The 15,142-nt window shown below is 31.4% G+C and overlaps 1 protein-coding gene across 1 annotated transcript; it reads left to right on the plus strand.

Annotated features, from left to right (window-relative positions):
- The first annotated feature begins 5,761 nt into the window (after positions 1-5,761).
- Positions 5,762-6,652, plus strand: LOC130674140 (ATP-dependent DNA helicase PIF1-like). The gene has a single exon (XM_057479406.1). The coding sequence runs from the start codon at positions 5,762-5,764 to the stop codon at positions 6,650-6,652; it is 891 nt and encodes a 296-aa protein (XP_057335389.1).
- The last annotated feature ends 8,490 nt before the right edge of the window (positions 6,653-15,142 follow it).

Below are 15,142 nucleotides of genomic sequence, written 5' to 3' on the forward strand. Positions count from 1 at the left end.
ATTTTTATAATAATTGTAAATAACAAAAGAATACCGCAACACGATATAAAAATATCGGCCAAGTACCTTAATCAATTTACAATTTAACTGAAACTAAATATAAGATAAACCGCTGTTAATAAAATAATACCACTACACGATAGGAACTATCGGCCTAGTACCTTTTATTAAGGACGGTTACTTATTGCCTTGTCTAGGACAGATTTTTGCAATAAGATTACGGGCTATCGACGCCGTTTACGCGGACCGTAGGACTCGAAATTTAAAGATCTGATCAACAACCACGACACCGTTTATACGATACCGTAGGACTCAAGATCTGAGAATTTGATCAACAACTAAGGCCCTGAGCCATGGTGCTCAGGCTATTTAAAAACTTTGATTGATGTTTGAAGGGAGTAATTAAATTGTTGCGATTGGTGGAAAATGACGACAAGTTTTTATTTATTCGTCAATTGTTATTGCGAAAATCGTCGCGCTACTTTTACACGCATAAGTGATGGTAAAACTGACGTTGCGTTTTCGCGTGCTTTTGTAAAGAGGAGTTTCATAAATTTATTTATGAAATAAAATAAATTAAATAAAAAAAAATTTATTGGACATAACAAATGGATATAAAAATTTACCTGAAAATTGACGACAAATTCTTTCCTAGTTAAATTTTGGAGTGGATTTGCGTTCTATTTCAGGTAGTAAATTTACCACAAATTGTATAGCAAGTTGTGTATAAATTTTCGTCAAAAACGGAAAAGTCCGAAGTCGACGGAAATTTGACGAAATTTTCTAGGAAACTTTTGTAAAGTAAACTTTTGCTGAAGCAAACTGTGCTATGATTGGTAGTCTATTTTCTATCAGTTTAATTAGAATAATCAGTTGTTTTTGTTTCAACAAAATATTATTATTAATTATTTCTACCATACTGTAGTTATTGTTCAACTAACTGATGATTACTTGTAACCTTCAGGTAGAACAAAAATTAAATACTGTCGATTTACATAAATTTTTATGAAAAAAAGTTCCTCAGTCGAAAGTTTGTCTAAAACTTGACGTCAAATTAACCTAAAACGTTCAATTTAAAAATTCGACGGACAAGCGCAGCCGCCATGATTGCGATGAGTGATTTCGTGAAAACGACCTTTATAGTTAGTTATAACGTTAATTACAACACGCTATTCTAACCTGTAATATTACAATAAAAAAAATTTTTTTTATTATATTTGTGAAAAGTAAATCATAAATATTTAAAATTATCATTATAATCATTATTAATATTCTATATTAATAATTATTGATAATTATTAATTTTGAATAATAATCATAATCATCCAAAAATATTGGCAACTAAGTTGCAATTTTGGATTTTAATAATTATTATTTATATTCCATATTAATAATTTTTGATAATTATTAATTTTGAATAATTACTATAATCCTTCAAACACATTTGCAACTAAGTTGCAATTTTGGATTTAAATATTAATATTTTCCATTAATTTAAAGAATTTTATTAATAGGAAAAAAATTTTCTCAAACTTATTGATTTACTCTCAAGAAATTATCTATTGTGAGACATCAAAAAAAGAGTCTGCTTTGCGACTCAATAGAAATTGTCAGCTGTGCGAAATTAAAAAATAGTCTGCTGTGCGACTAAAAAGAAATTGTCCTCTGTGTGACACCAAAAAAAGAGTCTGCTGTGCGACTCAACTGAAATTGTCAGCGGTACGACATTGAAAAATGGTCACCGGTGCGACTGAAAAGAAATTATCTGCTGTGCGACATTGAAAAGTAGTCTGCAGTGCGACTGGAAAGAAATTGTCTGCTGTGCGACATTTAAGAATAGTCTGCTGTGTGACTAAAAAATTTATTTAAGTCTATACTTAATGTGATTAAATTTTGAAGAAATATATTCTATTTCATTTATGTATTTTTATTAATTTTGCATGATTTAATTAATTTAATTAATAAATCATTTATATTTATATTATTAATTATTTAGCTAATTTATTCTGAGCCATTTTTTGATAATAATAAAGCAATATTTTTTATATTTAACAAATCAATTTTGTTTATTTTCTTTATTTTCCCAACTCCTTTTCACAAAACATGCAACCATTAAATCAACAATATTTTTCTATCATAATAAATAATGGTTTATTAGAAGATCATCATATTGATTATTTTGCTTTTCTTCTTCATGAACAATTTAGGTATCCATTCTTAGAATCTTGGTATGTTCAATATCCAGAATTAATTAATCCATTAGATGCTAACAAAGCTCATATTCATATACTGCATAGTCGTGATACAGCGTATGATTATAATGCAAATGATAAATTTGGTACTGATCATTGGGTCTGCTGTTATTATGATACAAAAAAAATTTATATTTTTGATTCTGCAAAAAAAAAATCTTCTTCACAACAATCATAAAATTGTTTTAGAAAGATTTTACCCTAAATTTGTATTTAACGATAGTACGATTGAATTCCCTGATGTACAAGCACAGCCAAATAATTTTGACTGTGGTGTTTATTCGATAGCATTTGCTTCGTCTTTAGCTTTGGGCGAGTGGCCAATAATAAGTAATTTTCTTTATGATCATAACAAAATGCGCCCACATTCGATTGGAATATTTCAGAAAAAGATTATCTCTGGTTTTCCAAAGACAATTAACAAACCAGTTACGCATAGAGTGTATCCAACAATTACGAATAAATGTAATCTAAAAATTGGCAGTGATTGTACATTAAAATCGGTCAAAAGAGAAAATAATTTTGAAAGAAAAAATTTAAAGATTCATGAATATGATAAATCAATGAAGCCAATTGTTAGAAATGACAAGCAATCTAAGAAAAATTCGAATATTAACGATAAATTGGTCAAAAACGATAATAATTCTAAACGAAAAAAATCAAAGATTTCCAAATGTGATCAATCAATAAAGCCAATTGTTTGTAATGACAAGCAATCTAAGAAAAATTCGAATATTAAAGATGAATTGGTCAAAAACGATAATAATTCTAAACGAAAAAAATTAGAGATTCGTGAATGTAATCAATCAATAAAGCCAATTCTTAGTAATGATAAGCAATCTAATCCAAATTTAAATATTAGAGATGAAAATTCGAACAATAACTGTCAGCTTCAGCAACAATTAAATTTTAATAAACAGTCATTCACGAATTCACTCAAAAGAAAAATAGAGATTACCACATTAAAGCAATTAGCACCAACCAAACGTAGAAAAACTAAGAACAAAAATACTTTACCGCTAATACATGAAAACTATTTAAATATGGTGTTAAATGGAAATCAACTACAAGATGAAAACATTTACCAATTTGAATTAATCTTAGCCAGTTGTTCAAATTATGATCATCGTTATACACTGTATTTAGCAAGACCTGAAAAAATTGTACCGGTTCCACGACTCGAAAAACACATTCAAATATTATTGAGCAACGATAAACATTGGATATGTACATATTATGACACAAAAAAATTTATATTTATGATTCTTCAAATAAATTTTCATTAAATAATGATCAAAAAATTTTTGTACAAAAATTATATCCATACACTGTATGTCACGTTACTATGGCCCTGCAACATGGTTTTTGACAGTAAGTCCTGCTGAATGGCTTTGGGATGATTTAGTAGAATATGTAAAAGAAGTAAATGCACTACGTTTTGACAAGTTATCTGCTAGCGCAGTGATTGCAGCAGATCCAGTATCAGTATCAAGGTTCATAGACAATAAATTTCAAGCTGTTCTTGACTTTATTCTGTCAGATAGTCAACCTCTTGGTAAAATAAGTCATTACTTTTGGCGACGGGAATATCAAGGTCGAGGAATTCAGCATTTTTATCTTATACTTTGGGTTGAAGGTGCCCCAATCATTGGTTTAAATACAAATGAAGAAGTTGCTGAATTTAGAATGAAATATGTAACTTGTAAGTTACCTAACAAAAGAACTTCACCAACACTGCACAGGCGTGTGACAACCCATCAACAACATCATCATAATAGCTATTGCTTACGAACAAAATAACCAAAATCAGGTAGAGTTATTAAATCTTGTCGATTTGGATTTCTACGACCTACCACCGAACATTTTGTACTTCGTGACGTTGCTACTTCAGTAGCTGGGCGCAGAAATTTAAGAAACAAAAGTCGGCTTTATGATCTTCCTCGTACTGATAGTGAAGCTAATATTAACGATTATAATACTACAATTTTATGTGCATGGGAAGGAAACATGGATATACAATTTATCGGTGAAAAATCCACATTACTGACACATTATGTAGCAAAATATGCTACGAAAACAGAAACTGCTAAAACATCAGAAACAATCGACGAAATTGTTTCAAATAAATCGAAAACAGTAGATGAAAATAAGTCAACTAAAACTCTACCTCAGCTTTTATGGCGTATAGAATTTCGTAGCATAAATCGTCGAGAATTTGGAGCTTTAGAAGCTGCTGACACCTTGCTGGGTATTTCTTTATGTGGAACAGATTCAGACACAGTTGTCAGGTGGCTGGATGTTCGAATGATTAGAAACAGAAAATTGAAGACAAAAGTTGAAATTGAACAATTGGAAAAAATTGATCCTAAATCTACTGATATATTTTGTCCTTCATGGATAGATAATTACTATCCAAATCGCCCTAAAGAGTTAGAAGTTGTATGTTTGTATGATTTCGCTAGATGGTATGACACGACTAATAATATCACAAAATATTATGAAATAGGTCTGTCATTATATTTAAAACGAAGGACGCGAGGTTATTTAATCAATCATTACAGATATAATGTTGCTAATCAACCAGAAAATTATTTTGATTCATTGTTGTTATTATTTCAACCATGGCGAGATATAGAAGATTTGAAAAATGGATTTGAAACTTACGCTGAATCATTTAGATATCAGCAACATATACTCGAACAAGCTAAAGAATGTCATGAATACATTGAAGATTTTCAAAAAGGTTTAGATTATATAAAAAACCTAATTGAAAATAAATGTAAGGATGACAATGATGATGAAGATTCAAAAAGTAAATCAGCAGATTGTAATGATGCTGAATTTAATTTAATAGCTAAAGAATTAGATGATGCAGCAAAAAAAAACAAGATAATAATTGTACCTTAACCGACATGATCAATAATATGAACGTTGATCAGGCTAAAGTTTTTCAAAAAATACAAAATAAAGTATTGTCTAACGATACAAAAATTCGATTGTATGTTAGTGGAGAAGGAGGTACCGGAAAAAGTTTTCTGATAAATGTAATTAAACGTTGGATGAGAGAAGTAATGAATCAAGATATTATTGTAACTGCTCCAACCGGTATTGCAGCTTTTAATATCAATGGCCTTACTGTACATCGAGTATTTCAATTGCCAGTTGAACACGATTTTACACCGTCTTATAAACAACTATCAGACAATGCACTAAAAGTATTACGTGATCAATTAAAAAACGTTACATTATTTATCATTGATGAAATATCAATGATTTCTAATATAATTTTAATATACATAAATTTGAGATTAATAGAAATTTTTAATGTTGATGACTGGTTTGGAGGAAGACACGTGATTGTTTTCGGAGACTTACTACAACTTCCTCCTGTACATGAAGACCCAAGTTATATGACACTATCGTCAGCAGATGCGCAAAAGTATATTGGGTCGTTAACATCTGTGAATTTATGGAGTGAGTTATTCAGCTATGAAGAACTAACCATTAATATGCGACAAAAAATTGATAAAATTTACGGTGAATTACTCTCTAGAGTGCGAGTTGGCTCAATGACAGTTGACGATATCAAATTATTAGAACAAAGAAAAATTACAATTGATTCTTCGTTGTCATACCATGATAGATTGCACGAAGTATGTAATTATATTGAAAAATTACCGTTAGATACAGTTTGCTTGGTACCCACTTGTAAACAGTGTGATTTAATGAATTCTGTAATGACCAATAAAATTTCTTCTGAAGAAATTATACTTAAGGCTAACGATTATATCGATTGTCCTAAATCACTAAAAAAGAAAGCATGCGACACTTTGATTAAAATAAAAGAAGATGCTAGTCGATCGGCTGGACTTGCTGGAACAATTGTAATTAAAATTGGTGCAAAAGTTATGCTTCGACGAAATATTGACGTCACGCTTGGTCTAGTTAATGGTGCCATTGGTACTGTTATATCAATCTCAAAATCCATAGATGGCAGTAAAATACAAGGTGTTAATATAGATTTCGGTTCAGGTAAAGTAAACACTATTGAGAGGGCAAAAGTTAAATTTCAATTACTGGAAAGAGCTTTTGTCATAAGAGAACAGTTTCCATTGTGCTTAAGTTATGCAGTTACTATCCATAAGAGTCAAGGTTTAAGCCTCAAAAATGCTATTATTGAAGCAGGCAATAGTATTTTCAATGTTGGTCAAATATATGTAGCTCTTTCTCGGGTTACAGAACTTGGAGGATTACATTTAATCAATTTCGATCCTCATTCAGTTAAAGCTAACCTTTTAGCAATCGAAGAATTCAATCGCTTACGAAAAATTTATAGATCTGACCTTCCTCCCATTCCAGTTTCTAGTAGACGTTGGCATAAAGTTTGGGATTTAATTTAGGCCGTTGACGAAAATTCTGTTGAAATTGTAACAAAAACTTTAGAAAAGTCATGTGAAAAGTTATTAGTATTTCGAGGTATCGAAAATTCTGATTGCATTTCTAGTGGTTTAAATTCAATCATGCAGTGCATCTTTAATAATACAATACTCAAAACAGCGTTAAATCATGATCCAAAAAATCAGTTCAACAACGAAAACTTAAATAATTTATTTAATGCATACAATAGTCACGAAAATGTTTTAAAATCTAGTGACATAAAAAAGTCTGTGTACAAACAGACGTCTCCTACTACAGAGGCTGATCCTGTAGAAATATTCTCTACAATATGTAATGATAATCATGATATTAGAAATTTAGTGCGATTTGAGCAAGTATGTATGGATCGATGTAAAAAATGTAATTACACTAATTCAAACAAAATTCAAACAAAAACGGGTTTCAGATATTTCAGTTTTTCAGTGTCTATGTCATCAGGGTCAAACGTCACAGTCTTTTGTCTGGCCGAAAAATGCTCTTCTGTACGTGAACGTGACGGGCTTTTCTTCTACCTTCGTGGAGTCGAATCATCGTCATGGTTCTGACTACGTCCCCCTTTACTTGAGGTGTAAGCGTAAGTTAAGTAGTCTGCGGACTCTGCACTGTCAGAGTCTACACTGTCTTCGTCGTCCGTATCATATTTACTCCGTCTGTGGTTGTTTTAAGAGTAAGTAAATGTTCGTCCTCTAGTCTCTCGACAATCATCGTAATCGTCATAATCCCGACGAGGTCTCTGATAATCGTCTCTCGAGTAGCGTCTATTATAGTCTCTGTCATATTCTCGACGGTCTTTATGAGGATGACGCGAAAATTTGTTAGAATCGCGTTTCCGAGCAGGCCGCAAACATTCGCGAGTTCGCTCTTCTTTAATCGCCTTGTAAAGCTCTTCCAGCGTTCTGAGATCTTTTAGACGCGCAAGACATTTTGGAAGGTCAGGCAAAGCGGAATAAAGAAGGTCGAATGCAACCTTTTCTTGCTGCGACACGATGGCATCTCGATTTTCTGCTGGTAGTGCAGCTTCCAGGCCTTTGATCATTCTGCGTGACCTGTAATAAAAGTCTTCGATAGTTTTCCAGTCCTTCGGGGACGCTGCAGCTAGACGTTTATGCCAGATAAGAGCAGGATAGAACGAGTAGTTCTTCGACGCTGTGGATCGGAGTATACTCGATGATGCTTTTAGCACGACCAGAGATTATTTTTGCAATTTTGGCAACAAACATATTATGATGGTCTAGGAGGATGCAGGGTAACCAACTACTTACGATCGCATCAAATTCTTCGAAATCTTGTTCACAAGTTGGGCCTTCACCGTTAAATTTAGGTAGCTCTCGGTAGAGCTTCTTGGCCATGTCGTACTGAGTTGGAGAGGTGTTTGCATCGTGCAGGGTGGCAGCTAGCCGGATGATGGGTCTGTCGCCGCTATCGGATATTGTTGAATTTAAGCCGTGAGCTGGAGGAGGCGTTAGATTTCTTCGCCTCCGATGATGTTTATTTCGGGTAATGGTGGTGGCCACACCCTAAGGTGACGTGAGAAACGGCGAAATTATAAGTCGCCGAACACGGGATGAAAATTGCTGACTTAGTCAGAAAGAAAGAGAAAGAGTTAGTTTATACAGCTCAAAGCTGGAACGACAGGGTCGATGTATGACTTTTTGCTGACTCGCGATTTTGGTCGCGAAGTCGTGGACGGTGGCTCAGACGTTCTGCGACTCGATTCGAGAGGCGGAAAATGCTGAGTTTGCAATACGTGGAGTTGCTACCTGCTAAGGTGTGGCAAGTCCACGAAGACAGGGAGTGGCACTTTACAAAAATGCCACGAACCTTAGAATTTTACAATTTTTAGAATTTTGAAAATACTAAAATTACCACAAATCTACCTTTAATATCAAAATTGGTAGAAAAATGAAATCTGTGGCTCAAAAAGAAGGATTTTTAATTTCGAAAATCCCACCGCTGCCACCAGTGTTCTTTATGTTATGTCCGCCGCTTAATTTTTAATTATTTGTACGGGATTTCTTCCGTTGGTAGCGATAGTAATTTTGGACAAGCGGGTTGGAGAGTGCGGACAACAATAAAGAATACGAGGAAGAAATTATCTTCCTATAATATATTATTTATAGTGGATCTTTTCGAGAATTAAGAACCCAAACGTCTTCGAAGAGACTGGTGCTCTTGTTTAAGCCAAAAATATTTTAAGTATGATAGAATAATAGTTATTTTACCTACCTTTCGATGTCAATTCTTCTAGTGCGACAGCTCTTATCCCTTCAGAACTAAACAGCTCACTCGGCCTTCCTGTAAGGTTGGTAGAATGGGTGCGGCTGGGTTGGTAGGATGATACCTTATGTACTACTTTCGAATGAAAATCGAACGGCTTGAGTGATGAACTTGATGTTTTATTAAGTATTTTAAATTACAACGTTTTAACTGAACGTCACTTGTTCACTCTAGTTTTTCACAACTTTTATATAATTTGTATTGTAAGATTATTTATCTTCGGATATTTTAGACAGATTTTTATTTGTAAATGCGTCCTTTTTTACACCCAAAAGGGGTTTTTATGCGCAGAAACTCGGCACAAAGTGAGATCACAAATTCACGTGATTTGTGTCACAATTCACTCGAACCGGATAGATCTTCGAGATCTTTCAATTGCAATTAAGAACTATACTCTACACGATAATTGACTATCAGCCGAGTATCTAACTCAATTGGCAATTTAATTTATTAATAATGACCGTAAATGAATAAATTAATATCCTACACGAAATTAATCAGCCGGATACCTAGATCGATTTACGGTTTAATTGATTTGAATTTTTGTAAATGAATAAATTAATATCCTACACGAAATTAATCAGCCAGATACCTAGATCGATTTACAATTTATTTAAAGTGAATTTTGGAAAACCGTAACTGATAAAATAATATCCTACACGAAACTAATCAGCCGGATACCTAAATCAGCGACGATTACTTATTGTTACGTCGGAAGATTTCCGCAATAAGATTACGGTCTATCGACGCCGTTTACGCGGACCAAGAAGTTTAAATAAAACTGAGGCCGTGAGCCATAGTGCTCAGGCTTTTTATAAACTTTGCTTTGACAATTGATGGGGAATTTTTAATTATCGTCATTGGTCGTCAAACACTGTCATAACTATAAAAAATTCAAAATTTTTTCACTGAACACTACGACGCATAAAAAATAAATAGCGATGGATTTGTGTCCAAAATTTAGTTCTTTTTAATTATCATTCAATTAATTCACACCCAAATTAAATTAACCAGTTTAATAAAACGCCTTGAAACAACAATTTTTTTTATTAACACTGTCATAACTATAGAAAATTCAGAATTTTATAGAATTTTTTCAATAAACACTTCGAAGCATTAAAAATGAAGAGGGATGGATTTGTGTCCAAAATTTAGTTCTTTTTAATTATCATTAAAATAATTCACCCCCAAATTTAATTAACCAGTTCAATAAGACACCTTGAAGCAAAAACTTTTTTTATTAATATCGTCATAACTATAAAAAATTCAGAATGTTTTCACTAAACACTTTGACACATTAAAAATGAATAGCGATGGACCATTCCCGTATGATACTCCTATAGAAATGTATTATTTTATTTTGTAATTTAATTTTGTTAGGTAGATACATGTATCTAAGCGTGTACGCATATATATGATTAATATATATGTGTATATGGGAGATACTTGTATATAAATATATACACAGATCTAACTTTCATTGAACATTACGCATTATAATATTTAAATAACTAGAATACACATAGACAGATAAGAATATACAAACATAAATAGTTTATAAGAATTTTCTATCTACAAAGAATAACTTAATATTCAAATAAAACATTTGTATTCGCATATATACAGATGACATATGCGTATATATGTATATATATATATATATATATATATATATATATATATATATATATATATATATATATAAACATTGCATGTATGATATAAAACATACGTATATTTCTCTATATTATTAAAAAGTAATTATAAATAGATTTACCAATAAACAGAAATACTGCATGTATGACATATACATACATATTAATCTACTATACAGTAGGTATTAATTTAATACACCATCTTGTACAAAAGAGAGCATACAAATGGGCGAGACAAACATATGAGTGGGCGTCAGGAATACCATGCGGTGACCTGAGTACCGGGCGGAGTAAAACAATAAGAGCAAAGCCCAGAATAAATAAGTAAACGCCTGCAGTGAGAGTAAGCTACCAACTTACTCCGGCTGTTATCCTAATACTAAAAATCAAGAAAAGATCGTTCAGAGGGCTGTAAAACCCTCAAATTTCAGAATAACTTTACCAAAATTGTAAATTCATCTATTATTTAGTGGTCGTAGCATTTTAGTCTTGTATAACTTAAAATTTACCTATAACTTTTAATAATTTATTTATTAACAAATTTATCGGATGACGACAGCATCTCAAATTTGTTTAAATAAATATGATTGCTTATAATGCATATCATATTTATTTAAATAAATACTAATTCCCGGTACTTCATCGCCGATAACGCCGGAAGAGCCGAATCATCGATAAAGTTTTTGATGAATGAACAACAACTATGGGAGAGTGTTTCTGCGTCTTTTCTCATAGCCCCTACCATAGGGTCCATCTCATATTACAAAGTTGAAAAAAGTCACTGCAGCCGCTAATTAAGCAGTTCGTTTTTACGCTTTGTTACTGCCGGGTGTGACCCCGTTTTCAAAGTTTTTTTTATAAAGTATCATTTTCGGGTGTGATCCCGCTTTGCGTCGAATCAAGGATTACATACATTCAATTCTCAAGGATATTTCAATTCCGTCATTCATTCAATTTCCAAGGGTATTTTATTTGTTCAATTTCAAGGATATTTTAATTTTGTCATTCATTCAATTTCAAAGATATTTTAATTTTGTCATTCATTCAATTTTCAAGGATATTTCGATTTTGTCATTCATTCAATTTTCAAGGATATTTCGATTTTCACCACTACAAATTTCAATTCAAGAATCTCAATAAATTTAAACTCATCTCCTGTGTTGCGTAAATATCAAATGTTGGCGCCAGAACATTTGATAACTCTACGCTCTACTATACCAGAGGTGCTGCTATCGACGCGCCCTCTGATACTCGGAATTTCAACTCGATAGCCAGCTACGCGGCAACTGGCATTATTCTACAACACCTGTCATAGAACACCACGTGCCATTAGTACTTATAACAGTTAATTACATCGTGCCAATTATTCTACCTCATTGATTATATCATTTTGAATATTACTCGCTGATTCATCAGGTATTGTTTATTATCCATATTTTTCAATTATATTCTCAACTTAATTCATAAAATCTGTGATCATTTTTGTGTTGACCGCGTGTCAAAATAACCTGCCGGCTATATCAATTTATATACTCGCCATCACTTAACTTGCAGCCACAAACAATGTATTTCAAATTTACAATTACTTTCATTACTCATTGCTTAATTATTTACTCTTACTTGATGTCAACTGGTGTGACTGATGTCATCATTCAGTCATCCAGTCATACTTAATCTCTAAAATCAATATCAAATTTTATTTGTGACTGCAAAGAATAATATACGTTCAGACTCGGCTCTCTACGCATCTAATTATGATTACTCGGTTCTTACTCGTACTCTTCATGTCGCGTAATTAAATTAACTTGTGAATTAAAATTATACTCGAACTAATTATGATATTTATGAATCATTAATTGTTAATAATTTATTCTTTACTGCGCTCTATGCTATAAATTAATTCACGTGTATGGTGCCGTGTAAAATTATAGAAAACTCATATTCTATTAAACTCGAAAAACTCAATCTTCAATTCAACTACGCTCTATATATATATGTAAATAATATTCATGTGTACGGTGCCATGTAATTTATATTGAACTCAAGAAAACTAAACATAATCAAATTACATTCAATAAATGCTCTGATATAAACTCGTGATCGACTCTTGTACTCTACGCTATTATCTGTGATTTATTTTTATTAAATGTGGACAATACACCAAATTAATGACTTATTATTTCTTTCACCATCCCGATCCAGCAAATGAATACTTAATGTAGTTTTTAAGTTAATATTTTACACCCTGCGTTAAAATTAAAAGGATGCAGTGATTTTTATTTATTTGTGAAGTGAAATTTATGGGCAATTAAAATAATTTAATTAAAATGTACTATTGGAAACTTATAAAATCCAGTGATATTAAAACAAGTTTGTGAAGTTTAATTTTTAGGATTTCTTTCAAAAATCACAACAAAAAGGTAACGATTTTTGCTCACGAACGTATGCTCTCTTTCCCTTTTACAATAATTCAGAATTCGTAAACAATTTGTGAACAATTGAATTTTTTTTTCTCTAAGTACACTAAATATTTATTTTTGTTTGTTTCAATAAATCTAATAAATATACATTGCATGCATATTCTTGAACGAACCTTCCAATCAAATACTAGTTATAAACATAAACAATAAAACTAACGTTATTTTATATTTATTCGAGTGGATCTAATAAAATTCGATGTTTTGTCGTTTAACTCCATGTAGAACCTAGTTGAGTTATCCGACGGACAAAAGTTGAGGTTTGTTAGATTGATCGCTGACAATTAAAATCTGTTCAACTCAGAACTATTGTTCAAATTAATAATTAGTTTCTTTTGTTTATTATTATTGAATATTCAATCTACTAACGTAATAAAACATTGGATATTAAATCAGTTATTATCAAGTTAAGATTTATCAATTCAAAAGAATCAATAAACCTATTAGGTAGATTTTTTAAAAAATCTAGGTATTGTATTTATCCTCATGGTCGATTTTCCAAGGAATTTTGTCACAACCTGTAAAATATTAACTTAAACTACATTAAATATTTAGGTTGCTGGATCGGGATGGTGAAAGAAATAAAAATTCACTTTTACAATGTATTGTCCATATTTAATAAAAATAAATCACAGATAATAGCATAGAGTACAAAAGTTGATCACGAGTTTATAACAGAGCACTTATTAAACATAATTCGATTGCGTTTAAGTTTCGTTGAGTTCAGTATAAATTACATGGCACCGTACACATGAAATATTATATACATATATATATATATATACAGAGCGCAGTTGATGTGAAGATTGAGTTTATTGAGTTTAATAGGATACAATTTTTCTATAATTTTACACGGCACCATACACGTGAATTAATATATTATATAGAGCGCAGTAATGAATAAATTATTAACAATTAATAATTCACAAATATCACAAATATTTCGAGTATAATTCTAAGTCACAAGTAATTTTAATACGCGACATGTAGAGAACAAGTAAGAACCGAGTAATGATAATTAGATGCGTAGAGAGCCGAGTCTGAACGTATATTATTCTTTGCAGTCACAAATAAAATTTGATATTGATTTTAGAGATTAAGTATGACTGGATGACTGAATGATGACATCAGTCACACCAGTTGGCATCGAGTACGAGTAAATAATTAAGCAATGAGTAATAAATGGAGATTGCATTAGAAGGTAAATTGTAAACTTGATATAAATTATTTGTGGCTGCAAAGTCACGTGATGGCGAGTATGTGTATGGATATAGCCGGCGGTTAGTTTAACACGCGGTCAATATAAAAATGATCACAGAGTTTATGTATGAAATTAAGGATGTAATTGAAAAATATAGATGATAAAAAATACCTGATAAATCAGCGAGTTATGATCAGAATGATATAATTGATGACACAGAGTAATTCGCACGATGTAATTAAATTATAATAAATGCTGGTAGCACGTGGTGTTCTATAAAACGTGTTGTAGAATAATGGCAGTTGCCGCGTAGCTGGCTATTGAGTTGAAATTCCGAGTATCAGAGGGCGCGTCGATAGCAGCACCTCTGGTATAGTAGAGCGTAGAGTTATCAAGTGTTCTGGCGCGAACATTTGATATTTGCGCAACACAACCTATCATAATTAGTTGAGTAGAGTTCGAAAATACCATTCGTTGAAAAATTTATATATGTATATATATATATATATATATATATATATATATATATATATATATATATATATATATATATATATATGTATATATTACATAATGTGATAATTTTGAATTTAATGTTTTTAAACTTTTATTTTGTCAACTAGCAATTAAAATTAAATCGTCGTTACTCAAGGAAAAGTTCAAAGATTTCGCCATTAATTTAAAAATGTAAATCATTAAAAATCAATAAATTTAATCAATTTTAAAATTTTATGTCCATTCAACAGTTGATAGTTGAATTATTCAAATCTTTTTTTTAAATATAATTATAAATTATTACTATGAAATATGGCTGATGAAACGAAGTTGAGGTCCACCCCTCTA

This window comes from Microplitis mediator, chromosome 9 (assembly GCF_029852145.1).
Source record: "Microplitis mediator isolate UGA2020A chromosome 9, iyMicMedi2.1, whole genome shotgun sequence".
Classification (NCBI taxonomy): Eukaryota; Metazoa; Arthropoda; class Insecta; order Hymenoptera; family Braconidae; genus Microplitis; species Microplitis mediator.

Excerpts from the sequence above, each read along its gene's own strand:
- LOC130674140 (XM_057479406.1), top strand. The coding sequence starts at position 5,762 with ATGCGACAAAAAATTGATAAAATTTACGGTGAATTACTCTCTAGAGTG.